This window comes from Meriones unguiculatus, assembly GCF_030254825.1.
Source record: "Meriones unguiculatus strain TT.TT164.6M chromosome 13 unlocalized genomic scaffold, Bangor_MerUng_6.1 Chr13_unordered_Scaffold_41, whole genome shotgun sequence".
Classification (NCBI taxonomy): Eukaryota; Metazoa; Chordata; class Mammalia; order Rodentia; family Muridae; genus Meriones; species Meriones unguiculatus.
Genome location: NW_026843650.1, coordinates 227160 through 243332, shown reverse-complemented (window position 1 = coordinate 243332; position 16173 = coordinate 227160). Strand labels below are relative to the sequence as shown.

The window sequence follows — 16173 nt, the reverse complement described above, 5'->3', positions numbered from 1 at the left end:
ATGCTAAAGGAGATGCTCATGTCACTCAAGACTCATGGTTGGGTTTCCTTAGGTATCTGGATGGACATTTGACTAGATTATTGGGCTTATGTTCTAGGAATTTTTGCGTTATTCTTTCACAAATATTGTGCACAATCTACATTGTTTTTGCTGTAAAGTAAGTGCAGAAGTTATATTTTGTCTCTGTGTGTAAAATGTCTTCATAATCCTGAGAATTCTCAGTTTGTTTGTTTTTTTTCACATGGTAAATTCAGTTAGCAGCATGCCATCATAAAATGACTGGTTGTCACCATCCAAAGAAAATGCATGTGCTGGACCTAGGCTCCCTACATACATCTAGCTGATGGGCAGCTTTTCTTCATATCAGTCATGTAACATTTGAAATGGGGGCTATCTGTGACATGGACACATTTGCCTGTTTATGAATCACTTTACCCTTGTTGTGCTGCCTTCGCTGGCCTCACTGGAGGAAGATGCACTTAGTTTGTATGCAACTTGATGTGCTGAGAAGAGTTGGTATGAGGAGCCTCCCCTTTCATGAGAAGAGGAGGAGGAGTAGGGGAAGAGGATGGGAGGATGATACCAGGAGGAGAGGAGGTATGGAGCTGCAAGGAGTATATAAAGTGACAAAATAATGAGAAAATGGCAGGTTTCTATGTAAATGAGAGATTATGTTGACTGAAGATTTCTATTGAAGGCTCTTCAATTGAGTATGACAATATCTCTGAGCAAGTTGCCCTGGGCTAGAAAAGAGCTAGCTGAGCATGGAATGATGAAGATACAAGAGCACAAGGCAGTAAACAATATTTGCCATGGTTTTTGCCTTAGTTTTCTCGAAACTTTAGTTTCTATCCTAGGCTTCCACAATGATGTACTTTGGTCTGACAGGACTAAACAAGTAAACCCATTCATGACCTGAGATGTTTTTGTTTAGAGTATTCAATCACAGCAGCGCAGTAGCAGGTTAGGAAAAAGAAAATATGCCGAAAGTGACTTTGCTCCTGGACAGACCTGAGAATGTTCTCTTTTTAGAGGATTGTGGAATATATCAGATCTTGAGGTGGCAAAAGTCCAGAGCTTAATTGGCTCTTCCTTTAGGACCTGGAAGTTCAGAATGTTGAGTGTAGTATATACAGAGGAAGTGGATAGCCTAGGATTTCTGAGGAAAATTGACTCCATAAAAATTTAAGCTATAGGTCATTTGAGTGGTAATTTGGCCCCCAATCTTTCTTAGTCTGCTCATGTTCTAAGAAATTAAGTAAGGTAGAACTGAAAAATGCTAAATGATTTCCTAGATGGTGATGCTTGCTTTCAAAGCTGGCTTGGATGTTAGCCAAGGCTACATTTGAAATCTTGATTCTCATGTGAGAGCCTTCGGAGTATGAGTCCAAGGATGGAAGATGTACCCACAATATGTTCTATGTTGTCAACATAATTTACCAATGTTAATATTAAAATGCTTAATAGAATATATGTATATATGTTTGTATGTATTGTTTGAAGTTACATGCATCTTCATGTTGTCGTTTGTTACTATAAGGGACATCATGCTGAAGTTCTGCCTTCTAAGAGAATTATCTAGATTACTAGATAATGTAACAACAGTGAGATTTGTTTTAAAAAATGCATGTTATATGTGTGTAATGTAACTATGAGTTCTTAGGCCATGACAGATATGTGAAGACATGATGAGAATTTTTGGGATTTATTGTGATCATTCCTACATGATGGTCAAGATCATGTTGCCAGTTTGCACTCTGGATTGTTTAGACAGTGTATTTTTTGTTTTTATTCTCTTTTATTTATTACAATTTGTTCTTTTGTATCCCAGCTGCAGCCCCCTCCCTTATGCCTTTCCAATCCCACTGTTCTTCTCTCTGAGTCTATTAAATTAATATATATTGTTTTTTGACTTTACAACCCAATGTGATCCCTCCTTCCTGTGCTCTCAGTCCACCCTCAGACTTCTCCCTCTCCTCCCAGAGAAGGGATGCTATGCTCTCCTCTCCCTGTATCAACCCCTTGCAACACATTAAGTCACATCAGGACTGATAGATCCTCATCCACTGAGGCCAGGCAAGGCAGCCCTGACAAGGGGAGGCAGTAGAGTTCACATTACTCCACTTCGCACTCCACCCACATGGACCAAGCTGCTCACCATACAGATAAGTTCAGTGGGCCTAAGTCCACACTATGCATATGCATGCTCCTTAGTTGATGTCTCATTTTCTATACCCCTGCTGGGTCTGGGTTACTTGTCTCTGTTGGTCTTGTGGCATTCTATCCCCTCCAGGTTCATCAATCTTTACCCTAGTCCTTCCACAAGACCCCCCGAGATCCACCCCATGCTTAGTTACAAATTCCAACTTCTGTCTCCATTGGCTGCTGGGTGGAGTCTCTGAGATAACAGACACGTTTAGGCTCTCCTACAAGCTTAGCAAAGCAAAATCTACAGTTTCATTGGCTGGCTCTCTAGTGTTAGGTAGATCTCAGGCTCGCCCAATTATTGGTTGGACTTTCCCTCAATCTTTGTTCCCTCATTATCATCCCTAAACTCCTTGTAAGCAGGGTAATTTTTGGATCAGGAGTTTTGTGGTCCAGTTGTTGTTTCTTCTCTTCCCTAGTCCTGACTGTCTAGGAGGTGGTCACTTCTTTTTCTATGTCTCTTTTTCCCTGCCCCTCTGTTAGAAGTCTCAGCTGGAGTCACACCCAGTCACACCCAGGTCCTCTCAGGAACCTTCCCTATCAAATGACTCCAAAGAGAAACCGCCTCAGTCTCCTTTCTTTTTCTCAACCCTCTCACCTCCTACTACAATTCTCCCCACATCTGATACCCACATTTTTCCCCTCCCTATTCCAACTTCTGCCCAGTTTCCTGCCCAGTTCCCTCTTTTCATCCACATCTGCTGTCTGTTCTGTTTTCTATTCTGAGTGATGTTCTGGCAACCTCCCATGGACTCTTCTTGTTACTTAGCTTCTGTGGGTGTGTGGATTGTAGTATGCGTATCCTATACTATACTATAGGTCTATTAGCAATGTGTTTCTTTCTGCGTCTTGGTTACCTCTCTCAGAATGATCTTTTCTAGTTCGATCCATTTGCCTGCAATTTCCATGATTTCTTATTTTTAATAACTGAGGAGTGTTCCATTGTGTAAATGTACTAGAAGTTCTTTATCCATTCTTCACTTTCTGGCAGCTATGAAAATAGTAGAACAAATGGAACATCTTTTGGATGTAGTCCCTGGAGTGGTATAGATGGGTATTGCGGTAGAACTATTCCCAATTTTCTTGAAGGTACCAGTTTGATTACCAGGGAAGTTGTACAAGTTTACACTCCCATCAGCTCTGAAGGAAAGTTCTCTTTTCTCCACATCCTCACCAGAATGTGTTGTCACTTTAGTTTTTTATTTTAGCCATTTGAGTGGTGTAAGATACTTCTTTTTTCCATTGTATGATTTTGGCTTCTTTGTTGAAAGTAAAGTTCCAATAGGAGTGTGGGTTTATTTCTGTGTGCTTATTCCAACTGTACAGGATTCTACTGCTATCAAGGGTGTTTTATTTTTCCATTTGAAGTTAATGTTTGCTCTTTCAAGGTCTGTAAAGAATTGTGTTGGAATGTTGTTGGGAAATGGATTGAACCCATAGACTGCATTTTTTAAGAATGCTGTTTTAAAGAAGGGGGATAAAGGGAGGGTTTTGTGAAGGAAGGAGGAAGTGTGCTACAGGGGGGATACAAAATGAATAAAGTATAATTAATATTTTAAAAAAAAAAGAATGCTGTTTTACTATGTTAATCCTATATATCCATGAGTTTGGGAGATCTTTCTATCTTCTGATATTTTTTTTCGTTTCTTTCTTTAAAGACTTCAAATTCTAGTCATAGAGGTCTTTCACTTCATGTTGTTTGTGGCTACTGTTCAGGGTGTTGTTTCCCAAATCTCATTCCCAACCCATTTTTCATTTGTATACAGGACTAATGAAATTTTTAGTTAATTGTGTTCCCAACTACTTTGTAGAAAGTGTATATCAACTGTAGGAATTCTCTGGTAGAATTTCTTGGGTTACCGAGGTATACTAGTAAATCATCTGTGAATAATGATACTTTGAATTTTTCCTTTCCAATTTGTATTTCCTTGATAACCTTTAATTGTCTTATTGCTTTACTAGGACTTAAGGGGTATAGTGAAAAGATATGGAGAGGGGAGGCATCCTTGTCCTGTACCTTATATGAGTGGAATTTCTTTAAGTTTCTCTCCAAATAATTTTATGTTAGCCCTCACCTTGCTTTTTACTGCCTTTATTATGTTAAGTATGTGCCTGATTCCTTATATGCCTGATTTCTCCAAGTCTTTTAACATGAAAGGGTGTTATATTTTGTCAAAGGCTTTTTCTCATCTAATGAGATGATCATGTGATCTTGATCTTTCAGTTTGTTTATATGGTGGATTACATTGATGTATTTTCATATGTTGAACCATTCCTGTATCCCTGACATTAAGCCAATTTGTTCATCGTGTATATCTTTGATGTGTTCTTGGATTTGTTTTGCGAGTATTTTATTGAATATATTTGTGTTACAGACAGCTATTAGCTGTCCTGTGGGTGTGGGAATTTAATCCAGGTCCTCTGGAAGAACAGTGTTCTTAACCACTGAGCCATACCTCCATTCCCTGTGTTGCCTATTGATGATCAACATTTAAATTGCTAATATTTTCATCTCTCCTTTTGTAATTGTTCAAGCATACATTTCATTTTTAAAAAGATCATATTAATATTACAGTTTGAAATGAGGCACTTATGGTATCTAGACATGTATGCAGAACTGGAGTGAATGTGTAACTCTTTGTAGAAACTTGAGAAAGATCTTTAAGTTTTTTATCTTGTTTGTTTGATTAATTTTTGTGTATTATTCAGGATCTGATTATGTACCCCTGAGTGTCCTGGAACTTATTGCATTGAGCAGGCTACCATCCAGCTCTATGAGATACACCAGCCTCTGTTTCCTGAGTGATTTTGGAATTAAAGTCATCAGATAATACACCCAGCCTGCCCATTCTTATAAGAGTCAGGAATTGTTTATACTATTTCTCTCATCTGGGCTCAGTACTGTTGATCTGTTTACTCTCTCTTTATCTGTTGATTGACATTTCTCTTGCAAGTCTGTATCCTAGTTAAAGGATGAGAGAGATGAACTTCACTATTCAGTTTCCTCCTAAAAAGAGTTAGTTATTGCCTTAAAACTTGTGTGTCACAAAATAAGTAGAAGAAAAACCAGAATACTTTGAAAATATTGTAAATGAAGGATACATTTCCAGTATTCTAAGCATCATGCTTTCTTTTATACATGTGTGTGGTTATTTTAGACTGCATTGACCTACAATGATGTGCATATGAACTTCACTCAAGAAGAGTGGGCTTTGCTGGATCCTTCCCAGAGGAATCTCTATAAAGATGTAATGCTGGAGACCTACTGGAACCTTACTGCTATAGGTAGGACAGTGAATTTTCTTTACTTTTTAAAATGTGGGGAAAAAATCTATATTCATTATTGATGTGTTTCTGTAATTTCTCTTGAAAATATGGAAGAATGAGGTGAATGGTTCTTTGATTGACCATAGATCACGATTTTAATTTTGTCTTATTTCCAATAATAAAGCATACATTTTTTGTTACTATGTTTTAGGCTACAGTTGGGAAGGTCATAATATGGAAGAGTATTGTCAACCTTATAGAAGACATGCAAGATAATTTTCATGTGTAAGCTTATATGAATATGGTTCTGAGAAAGTTTTAATATGTTTTGGAAGTTGGAAAGAGAATGGACAGTGTAAATGAACTGCTTTAAGTGTATTTATTGATGATGACTAACTTGTTACTAAACCATGTACCTCCATGTTAGGTATTTGATGTGTTTTTGCAGGGCATCCTCTAAGAAAGAATGCAAGGAAAACATACCTTACACAAGGTCAATTTTTAACTCATAGCCTCATTACTGTAATAAGGTAGAACTGCAATTTGTTTAGTCTCCTACAACTCAGATATTGCCAAATGTATTCAAAGTAAAGAATGATGAAAGTATATCCAAAACATTATACTAATCAAGTAGTCCATAGTAAAACTAGGTTACTAATATACTTGTAGTAATGTTGCTAAGTTTGTGGAAAAACCATAATCCCTATAGCACGTCTGTGATGAAAAAAATCAAATGTCTGAATGCATCATGAAACCATGTCACTTATTATTCTTTTAATAGTTTTATCATATATCACAATGAGTACAGTCATGTTAGTATATGTATATTGAAATAAACAATGTACTATCCATAACAACTAAAAGGTATAGTAGTCCCCATTTTGAGTAGATGTTTAAAAATTGATACCTGTTATGGATTATATGCCCTAATTAGAGCTGTCAGCACTACAAATAATGACACAGAGGCTTTTTAATATTTTAAAGCTTAGGCAATTTTCCTGGGCATATTCTGAACCATTTTTTCCCTAACACAAATAAACCTAGCACAGTGTCCTGATGCATGGCCAGCTCTACTTCTCTGTTCATATTCACGTCCTTCTGTTAACATCACTGGCCTGTGGTGAATTGCCCTCATTTGCTTTCTTCCCAGCAACCCTCTCTCACTCAGAAGTTCTGCACTCCATTTTGTGCCCTGCTATCAGTTGTTAGCTCTTTATTATTCCCAATAGATAAGTGATGAAAGACAAATGTTTACAAAATATAGGACAGGTGATGGGCCACAGAACTAACAATACTATGATCTCATTAGCACGTATCTCTCTGCTGACTTAGCAGTCGGCATTCACACACTTTCACAAAGTATGCACCAGCATCAATGAACTTGTTATGCATCTTCTTTAGGAGTTCTCACAAAATCACACTACAGAAAATATAAGTTTTAGGAATCTGCAAATTACTCTGCGTGTTTTCTTTGCATATTTAGTATGGTGCACAGTATAGGGAAATTGATGAATCCTGTCAGTGTGTTAAAGGTCTGAGGTCTTGCAGTTTTCTACAAATCTGTGGTAAAACATTATATAGAAGAAAGTGTAATATAAATGTGAGACAGGTAACAAATATTTTTACCACCACAGGTATTTTGAAATATGCAAAACAACCCCCTAGATAATATCACCATGAATGTAAAAATAATGATGAAAACTCAAGATGTAATTATTCTTTACCTTCCCACCGAATTGAAAAATTAAGTCACATAGACAATAGCATTCTTTAGTGCAATGAATGTGGTAAAGCTTTCGTATGTGCTGATTATCTTTGCAGGTATGAAAACAGTCATAGTGGAGACAAACACCCTGAAGATACTCAATATGACGAAGTCTTTGCACATCACAGGTGTCCCTACACATATAAAAGTGCGCATACTGGTGAGGATCACTATGAATGTAACGAACATGATAACACCTTTGCAAATAACAGTCTTGTTCTAAGACGTAAAAGGACACATATAGGAGAGAAAACTCATGAATGTAACCAACGTGGTAAAGCCTTTGCATGTAACAGTAGTCTCAAAGTACATAAAGGAATTCACACTGGAGAGAAAACATATGAATGTAACGAATGTGGAAAAGCGTTTGCATCTAACAGTGATTTCCGAAGACATAAAAGAACACACACTGGAGAGAAACCTTATGAATGTAATCAGTGTGGTAAAACCTTTGCATGTAACAGTAATCTCCTAATACATAAAAGAAGTCACACTGGAGAGAAACCTTATGAATGTAATCAGTGTGGTAAAGCTTTTGCATGTAACAGTAATCTCCTAATACATAAAAGAAGTCACACTGGAGAGAAACCTTATGAATGTAATCAGTGTGGTAAAGCCTTTGCATGTAACAGTGATCTCCTAATACATAAAAGAACTCACACTGGAGAGAAACCTTATGAATGTAACCAATGCGGTAAAGCCTTTGCACAGAGAAGTACTCTTCTAATACATAAAAGAACTCACACTGGAGAGAAACCTTATGAATGTAACCATTGTGGTAAATCCTTTGCATGTAACAGTAGTCTCCAAATACATAAAAGAACTCACACTGGAGAGAAACCTTATGAGTGTAACCAATGTGGTAAAGCTTTTGCACGTAACAGCATTCTCCAAATACATAAAAGAACTCACACTGGAGAGAAACCTCATGAATGTAATCAGTGTGGTAAAGCCTTTTCATGTAACAGTACTCTCCTGCTACATAAAAGAACTCACAGTGGAGAGAAACCTTATGAATGTAACCATTGTGGTAAAGCATTTACACATAAGGGTAATCTCCTAAAACATAAGAGAATGCACACTGGAGAGAAACCTTATGAATGCAACCAGTGTGGTAAAGCCTTTGCACAGAATAGTCATCTGGTAGCACATGAAAGAACTCACACTGGAGAGAAATCTTTTGAATGTACCCAATGTGATAAAGTCTATGCATTTCCCGAATCGTCTCTAAAGACAAAATGAACACATCCTGGAGAACAACCTTATGAATATAAGCAGTGTGGAATCACCTTTGTACAACACAGTCATTTCCTAATACATAAAAATCCATGTTGCAGAAAATCCTTATGAATATTGTCAATGTCCTAAAGTCTTTTCATGTAAGAGTCATCTTGAACAAGAACACTTTCTGGAGTGAAACCCTATGAATGTAACCAATGTGTTAAAACCTTTGTATGCCATAATAATCTGCATGCACATAGAAGAATGCACACTGGAAATTGTATGAATGTAACCAATGTGATAAAGTATTTTGACAGGATAGTAATTTCCTATAACATGAAGACATACTGGAGAGAAACCTTATGAATGTAACCAATGTGGAAAATTTGCTCCTCACAATCATCCTCAAAGTCATGGAAGCATTCATATTGAACAGAAAGACTATGAATGTATTTAAGGTGGTTAAGCTGTTCCACATTTGTATAACCATCATCATGAAAGAATTAGAACTGGAGAGAAACTTTATAAATGTTTCAAAATGTGAGCCCTTTGCATATGTCTATCGTCTTCATCATAAAAGTTTCATACTGGACAGAAATTCTGAGTACATAAGCAACATGGTAAGGCCTTTGTGTTTTTCGGTCCACAGAATCCAATACAACTCAAACACATGTTCAAGGCAAATGACAAAAATGTATTTTCACCCAGTCACTACTGGTTGGTTAGTGGTACATAACATTCTTGGGAACTGAACTGTGATACCTATCCACCCACTAAGCCAGAAAGTTACAGAGGTTCTGAGTTGAAAATCATAAACATCTCTGCCATTTTACAACTAAGTTATTTCCATCAGTCATGGTTAAGGATATGGGATTTGTTTATGGCATTGAGGAATTCACCTGATGCAAAAGTGTAGATTTTACAGTCCAAACAGTCATATCCATTTGTTCTTTTGTGGTTAGGAAAAGGTATTATGTTTTAGGGAAGAGAAAATGTGGTTTGGGACAGTCACTATGTTTGGCAAAGTGAATATATGGTATGGAACAGTCGTGTTTTGGGAAACAAAAGATGAATGATGAAAGCTTGTCAGCTATTGGGAAGTCTGCAGCTTTCCTAGGAATGATGAACTTAAATTTGGGTTCACCCTATATTTCATTGGGAATTGTTATCTAAAAAGCAATACATATAGAAAATTTTTTTAGCATATTCACACCTACAAATTACTTTTTCATGTTTTGCATGTCAAAGTCAACTTCAAGTCTATAAAAGAGTAGATAGTAGCGAGAAACCTTGCACATGTAATCAATGTGATAAAGTCTTTTCTTAATGCAGTTATTTCCACGTACTTAGAAGAACACATACCTCAGTGAGACCCTGTGAATATGCAATGTGGTAAATCCTTTTCATGGATTTGTCTTTGAAATCATGAGGAAAAAGTCATGCTGCAAAGAAACCCCATGAATGTAGTCAGTACAGTAACCTTTTGTACTTCGTATTACCATTATAGAAGAGTAAAGGCTTTAGTGTGTGAGCAAGCTCTTAAAGCCTTTGCATATCACAGGAGTCATTGAGAACCTGAAAGAATTCATTCTCAAGAAAACCTAACAGGATAAAAGATTTGTTGAGGTCTTTGACAAGTCAACTTGCATTCAGTTACAGGAGATTTGGGAGGAAAATTGTAACAAGTGTCAACAATGTATTCATGCATTATGATATCCATCTTCATTTTGTTTCCAATTAAAAACTGATATGGACAAAAGACCTAGGAATTTAAACCACTAGGTAAACCTTTTAGATTTTAAAATTCTCTTCAGTTACCTGAAGTAAATCGTCCAGTTATAAATTTTACATGTATGTATTATTGCCCTTTCTGTGACAAAACACAATGTCAAAGGCAACCTCCAAATGTCTTTAATTTGCCTTAAGGTTCCAGAGGGATATGGGATCACTATGAAATGGGCATCACAAGTATCATATATGGCAGATAAAGTAGGAAGCTTGGCGTTCACATCCTCAACCTGCAGCATGAAGCAGAGTGTGAACTACAGATGAATACAGTTGAATACTATCATGCCCTTCCCAAGTAAGATACAGCCTCCAAGAGTGCTGTATTTCCTAAACATTCACAAATGATACCACCAACTTAGAAGGATTCATTTCTCTCACTTCACCCTACACATTTGATTTCACTTACATGAAGGAATTTTTGATGAAGAAAAATTCTGTGGATAAGACTGTAGTTGCCTCAACCCTTGAGTTACAGGAATGCATGCTTACACAAGTAAAACATTCTTGAGTAAACATATATTTGGTTAAGAATTTATTTTAATTTCCATCATTATCTCAGTGTGTCTTTGTGTGTTTATATGCCTGTCCATTCTGGTTTCCATTTGATCTTCTTGTAACAGGAATTACAGAAAGTTGTCAAAAACCTGACCTAGGTCCTGGGAATGAACTTGTCTTAACTTCACAGCCATGTCTCTAGTACTGTAACTATGTTAAATCTTTATATATCATCTTGATGTCAAGAAGTAGAAAAGAATTCCTAGAAGAGAGCAAACCTATTTTTATATAAGATGTGATGACTTTGGACATAATAAATATATTCTCTTTCAAGAAAAGAAACTCCTTTAAATGTTTTTCTCATAGTCTTGGAGGAAGTAAATGATTTACAATATTCACTTAAATGTAATGGAGGAGATCACCAGCTGTGGTTGTGGTCATTATTTTGAAACACTGGAGTAGATATTGAAGTATGCTGTATGTGCAGCAAATCTATTCACAGAAGTTTATTAGGTTGTTCTGATATTCTTTCTGTGGTGGCTTTCATGTTCTAATGCATTTCCACTTGGTGAAAGTTATTTTTCTGCTGCAATGTATAGAATGGGATCTCCATCATCTATGTGGCCCATTGCTTATTTATATCAGGCAGTCTGTGATCATAGTTTTCAAGGAAGGGTCTCTGAGAAAGTGTGGTACTTTTTCTATGTTACAAATTCCATTAAGACGTTTGTTTTCAGTCTTGCTTGGTTGTCAGTAATTAGTATTAAGATGCTCAATAGTAAGTGTTTATATATGTATATATTGTTTGAAGTTCCATGCTTCTTCGTGTTCACATATTTACTATATGTCACATCATCTTGGAGAACTGACTTCTAAGAGAATTATCTTGAGGTGTTAGATAATGTAAAAGCAATGAGATGTATTTCAAAAAAGCATGTTGTGTGTGTGTAATGTAAATATGGGATCTTAGGCCATGGCAGATATATGAAGGGTGTGTGACACTTTGTGGGTTTTGTCATTGTTATATGATGTTCAAGGTTATGTTGCCAGTTTTACATACCACAGTCATTCCCCCACCGAGTTCATTGATACTCAAATAAACTTAGTTGAAACAGTACATCAGTATAATATTGTCTTCTATTCAGATTGTAAACAAATTGTCATCTGAGGATGGAGGAAAAATGATGTGACTTGAATAATAAATGCTATTAGCAAATGAAAATAATTTACTGTTTTGTGTTTTGAAATGGGTTAGTTCATTCTTAGGAGTAAAGACTTGTTCATAACACTTTCTCAGAACTACAAGTGAATGTCAGAGAATTGTCTCAGTGGGTAAAGTTGGTTGTTGCTAACCTTGATTTGAGCTCAAACTTTGAGTAGCCTATATCACTCCTACAAATGTTTTTAACATTTGTAAAATTGTGCTGTGTATATGCAAACTCACACACTAGCACATACACAAATATTTTTTCAACCTAAATAAAGGCCATTGTGGTCACTGGCCAAAAGACTCTTTGAGTTCCATGCTGAGAACTCACATATGGGATGCAGATAATAAATAGCAACAAGTTGTCCTCTCACTGGCACATATACACACACCATAGCATAGGTATGTACACAGAAACACTCAAACAAGTTTAAATGGATAATATTAACAAAGCAAAGAACCCACTTATTGATGACAAATGATTTTCAGGTGTAAATAATTGTAGCATTTGAAGATTTACCACTGTTCATTAAAAGAAAAATGTTTCCTTTGTACATCTTATTTTATCATTTCGTTCCTTGATTCAAGGATAGGTCATTTTAAAAACATATCTCCATTTGGATCAGAAGTACATCCCTGTCAGCCTAGACCTGGGAGTCCATGGTAGGCTAATTCCTCTGAGATTATGGTCATCTTGGTCCACAGAGTGAGTTGTCTGCTTGTTTGTTTGTTTGTTTGTTTTACAGACAGAATTTCCTTGTGTAGCCTTGGCTGTCCTGTTCTCAATTTGTAGACCGGGTTGGCCCCAAATTTGGGCTTCATCCTTCCTGAGTGCTGTTATTCTAGGTGTGTGCCACCATGCCCAAATCCACAGATTAAATTCTAAAGCATCCATTGTTATGTGGAAGTATTATGTATCAAAACGATTCCAAAAATATACAGTATATTGCATTTTCCCCTCAAGGATACTGGCCCCAGTGCTGACAGATGTATATTTGAATTGAAGTTTTGTGAATTGGTGCTCTCTGTCCTTTGTATAAGTGGGAAATGTAGCATTAAAACATCAACCTGATAGATCAGAAATCATGATTACTAGAAGGCATTGCCTACTGAGCAATCTACTTTAGTAGAGTCATTTACTTAATTTTCAGGTAAGAAATTGTGGTCCAAAATAAAAGTTCCAAAGGCATTTCTGTCCATCATTCTTTGAAATTACATATATTTCAGCATGACTTTGTGCAAAGAGTGCCCTTAAAGCTCTGATTTTACATTGTGATTACATTCAGAGTAGGATTTAATTTAGCATAGATATTATTTAGCATGGCTCAGAGTAGGTGAACCCACATTTGGCCATATCCATATTCCCTAAGTGAAATCCCAGTGCTTGCTTTGTTGAAGAAAACCATTGCTTTGGAAAGGCCTCACATGCTCTTATTGCCTGCCCCAGCAAAAACCTCTTTCTCGGTTTTTCTGCATTGCCTAGTGTGATGGCTAATCTAGGCAGTCATTTTGACTGTATGTGGACCTATGGCAAACACAAAGAGTTGGGTACTGTGGGGAATTTTTCATACTCATAGCTTTTAAAGTGGAAAACAACCCTTCTTTAGTCTCATCCACAGCTAGTGTCTAGTCTGATTATATTCTATCTATGTAAAGGACATTGAAAGTATTAGCTTTTTCTCTTTTTCTGCTTGCCCTACCTCTGGCTACCAAGTTCATTTTTTTTTTTTTTTTTACTCTCATTAAGCCTACTCCTTGGAATTCTGTTATACACTGAAGACCATCTGAGATATTCAGCTACCTGCACTGAATAACTATTTGCTTCTTCAACTTTCGATTGGTAGTCAGCCATTGTTTGGACTAGTTGCACCACAGCTTGTGAGATATTCAAATGAATAAACTTTCTATATACATAGAGATTTAGTCTATGAGTTCTGTTCATCTATGGAACCTTGAATTATATATATATATATATATATATATATATATATATATATATATATATATATACAGATATATATATATATATATAATATATATATATATATATCTGTGTTTCTTTTTCCCTTCCTCACTGAGGAAGATGTACAGGCTAACAATAATGCACTTCAGTGTTTATCATCACTTTCTTGCTCTTTTGTTAGGTTTGTCTCATGCCTACCATTTAAAAAGTAGCTGTAGTTTACCTGAACACAACATAAAGAAAAAAGCTCAAACCCTTGTTTCCTAAACTCTCTTTTTGTAATTGTGGGACAGACTGATAACTCCAATTTCATTATACTAGTTATCCACCTTGATTCCAGTATGAAGAAGGGGAAGTATTCATTGGTGCTATTACTTGCTGAGTTTGGTATCACTACAAACAAAGCGAAGGAGCAGGCAGCTGAACAGAGCAAGCTGAAGTGGTTAGTCCTCCCTAGACTGGATGGGAAGACAGACAGGAAGGCAGGAGGAAAGGACAAATGCTGCTGAACTGTGAATCTCTGCATACCTGGAAAAGTTTTGTCCTTGGATAGGAAGCCTGAACCAGGAACCAATATGCTATGTACCTTAAGCACATTCTAACCCTAACAGAGGTGTTGATATCACTCAAGATTAAATGGCCAATCAGGGTCTCCATGCAGAAGAGAAGGCAGGTCCTTCTAGATGCAGCACTCTAGGTTCTGCTCTGTTTCTGAGCAAGCTGGAAGGCCCCAGTGTTCTGAGATTTGAGAGTGGACATTGGATCTTTTGAGGAAAGCTCAAGGAAGTTCTGAAGGCCCAAAATGGTGATTGGAGTGTCATTGTTCACAAATAGGAGGTGCAGGATGATGAGCATCACTAAGTAAAGTGCTGGGTCCTCCCTGGGCTGGATGGGAAGACAGGAAGGCTTTGAGATAAGGCACCAAGTGTTATTGAATTACAAATCTCTGCATACCTAGAAAAGTTTTGTCCATGTATAGGAGACCTGAATCCGGAACCAACAGGCTAGGTACCTTCAGCACATTCTACCCCTAACAAAGGTGTTCATGTCACTCAAGACAAACTAGCCAACCAGGGCCTTCAGGTAGACTTGCCTGTCAGGCCAGGAGGCAGGTTCTTCAGGGAGTTATGCTGGAGGTTTTGCTCTGTTGCTGATCAGGTTTGAATGATTCCATATGAAGTGCTCTGAGCACTGCTGCTAGGTGTTGTGAGGGAAGTTCAAGCAAATTCCAAAGTACCAACATGGTGAGTGGTGTGTCACTGCCCATAAATGGAAGGAGTAGGCCACTGAGCAGGGCTGATTGAAATGATGGGCCCTGCCTGGTGGGATAGGTGGAAAGATAGATGGAAGACAGGCACATGTGTTACTGAAATGCACATCTCTGCAGGTCTGGATAAGGCATGGGCCTGAATGGCTAACCTGGGACTGGGACTATTATACTGTGTACCTTCATCAGGCACTAATCCTAAGGGAAGGGCTCCTGTCACTCAAGACACTGGCCAATCAGTGTCTCCAGGGAGACTTGCCTGTCAAACTAGAAGGCAGGTTTCATTTACTGTGCATTAATTTTAAATTGATGACTACTGTTTTTATTAATTGTTGTTACTGTTTGACTTTGATTAAAGGTGGGCTGCAGGGGTTCTCAGCTATGAGGTAGGAATATCAACACTGGACTTTGAATGTGTAATTGAATGTGGAAATGAATGTGCCTTTTAAGAGGAACAAGAGCTCCTGGAGATTGGAAAATTATACAGAAATAGAAATTTCTCAGATGAGGGCCCTGTTTGCCCCTAGCTGGAAAGGCCTCAGCTGTCTGAGTCATTTGATCTCTGATTCCCAAGTAGAAGACCTACTCACTGCTAATGTTCTGAGGTCCAGCTGGGTTGTCCAAGTTAATAGGAGACTCTGTCAAGGCCTAGTAATCAGGAACATCAGTAGAAGATAGTATTCAAGTTCTTTCCTAGATTCTCCCCTGATGTAGCTATTGGACACTCTGAGGGAGGCTACAAACCATACAATGGTATGTGTGTGAAGTGTGTTTTCCCTGGGCCAGGATAAACAAGTCTGCTGAGCTATGTATAAGAATCTACTGGGAATGACATGGACCTGGGTCAGACTGTGGTTCTATTGGTCTATTGGGTGACATGGGCAGAAGCCCTTGTCATCTGACCCTTCCCATGTGTGGTTTCCCAGGAACAGGGAAGCTCTTTAGCCCTGGCAGTGGAAAGGTATCGTTGTTATACTAGTACTGTCAGTGTGCAC

General features: G+C 37.5%; 1 protein-coding gene across 1 annotated transcript in view; it reads left to right on the top strand.

Moving 5' to 3' along the window:
• The window catches only part of LOC132651202 (zinc finger protein 120-like), a 42071-nt gene extending 30191 nt beyond the window's left edge, over window positions 1-11880 (top strand). Inside the window, exons 7-8 of the mRNA XM_060376454.1 lie at window positions 7294-7365; window positions 7450-11880. Coding sequence (XP_060232437.1) covers window positions 7294-7365; window positions 7450-8479 — 1102 coding nt within the window. The 3' untranslated portion in view covers window positions 8480-11880. The remainder of the gene's footprint in view (window positions 1-7293; window positions 7366-7449) is intronic.
• Window positions 11881-16173: the final 4293 nt, after the last annotated feature.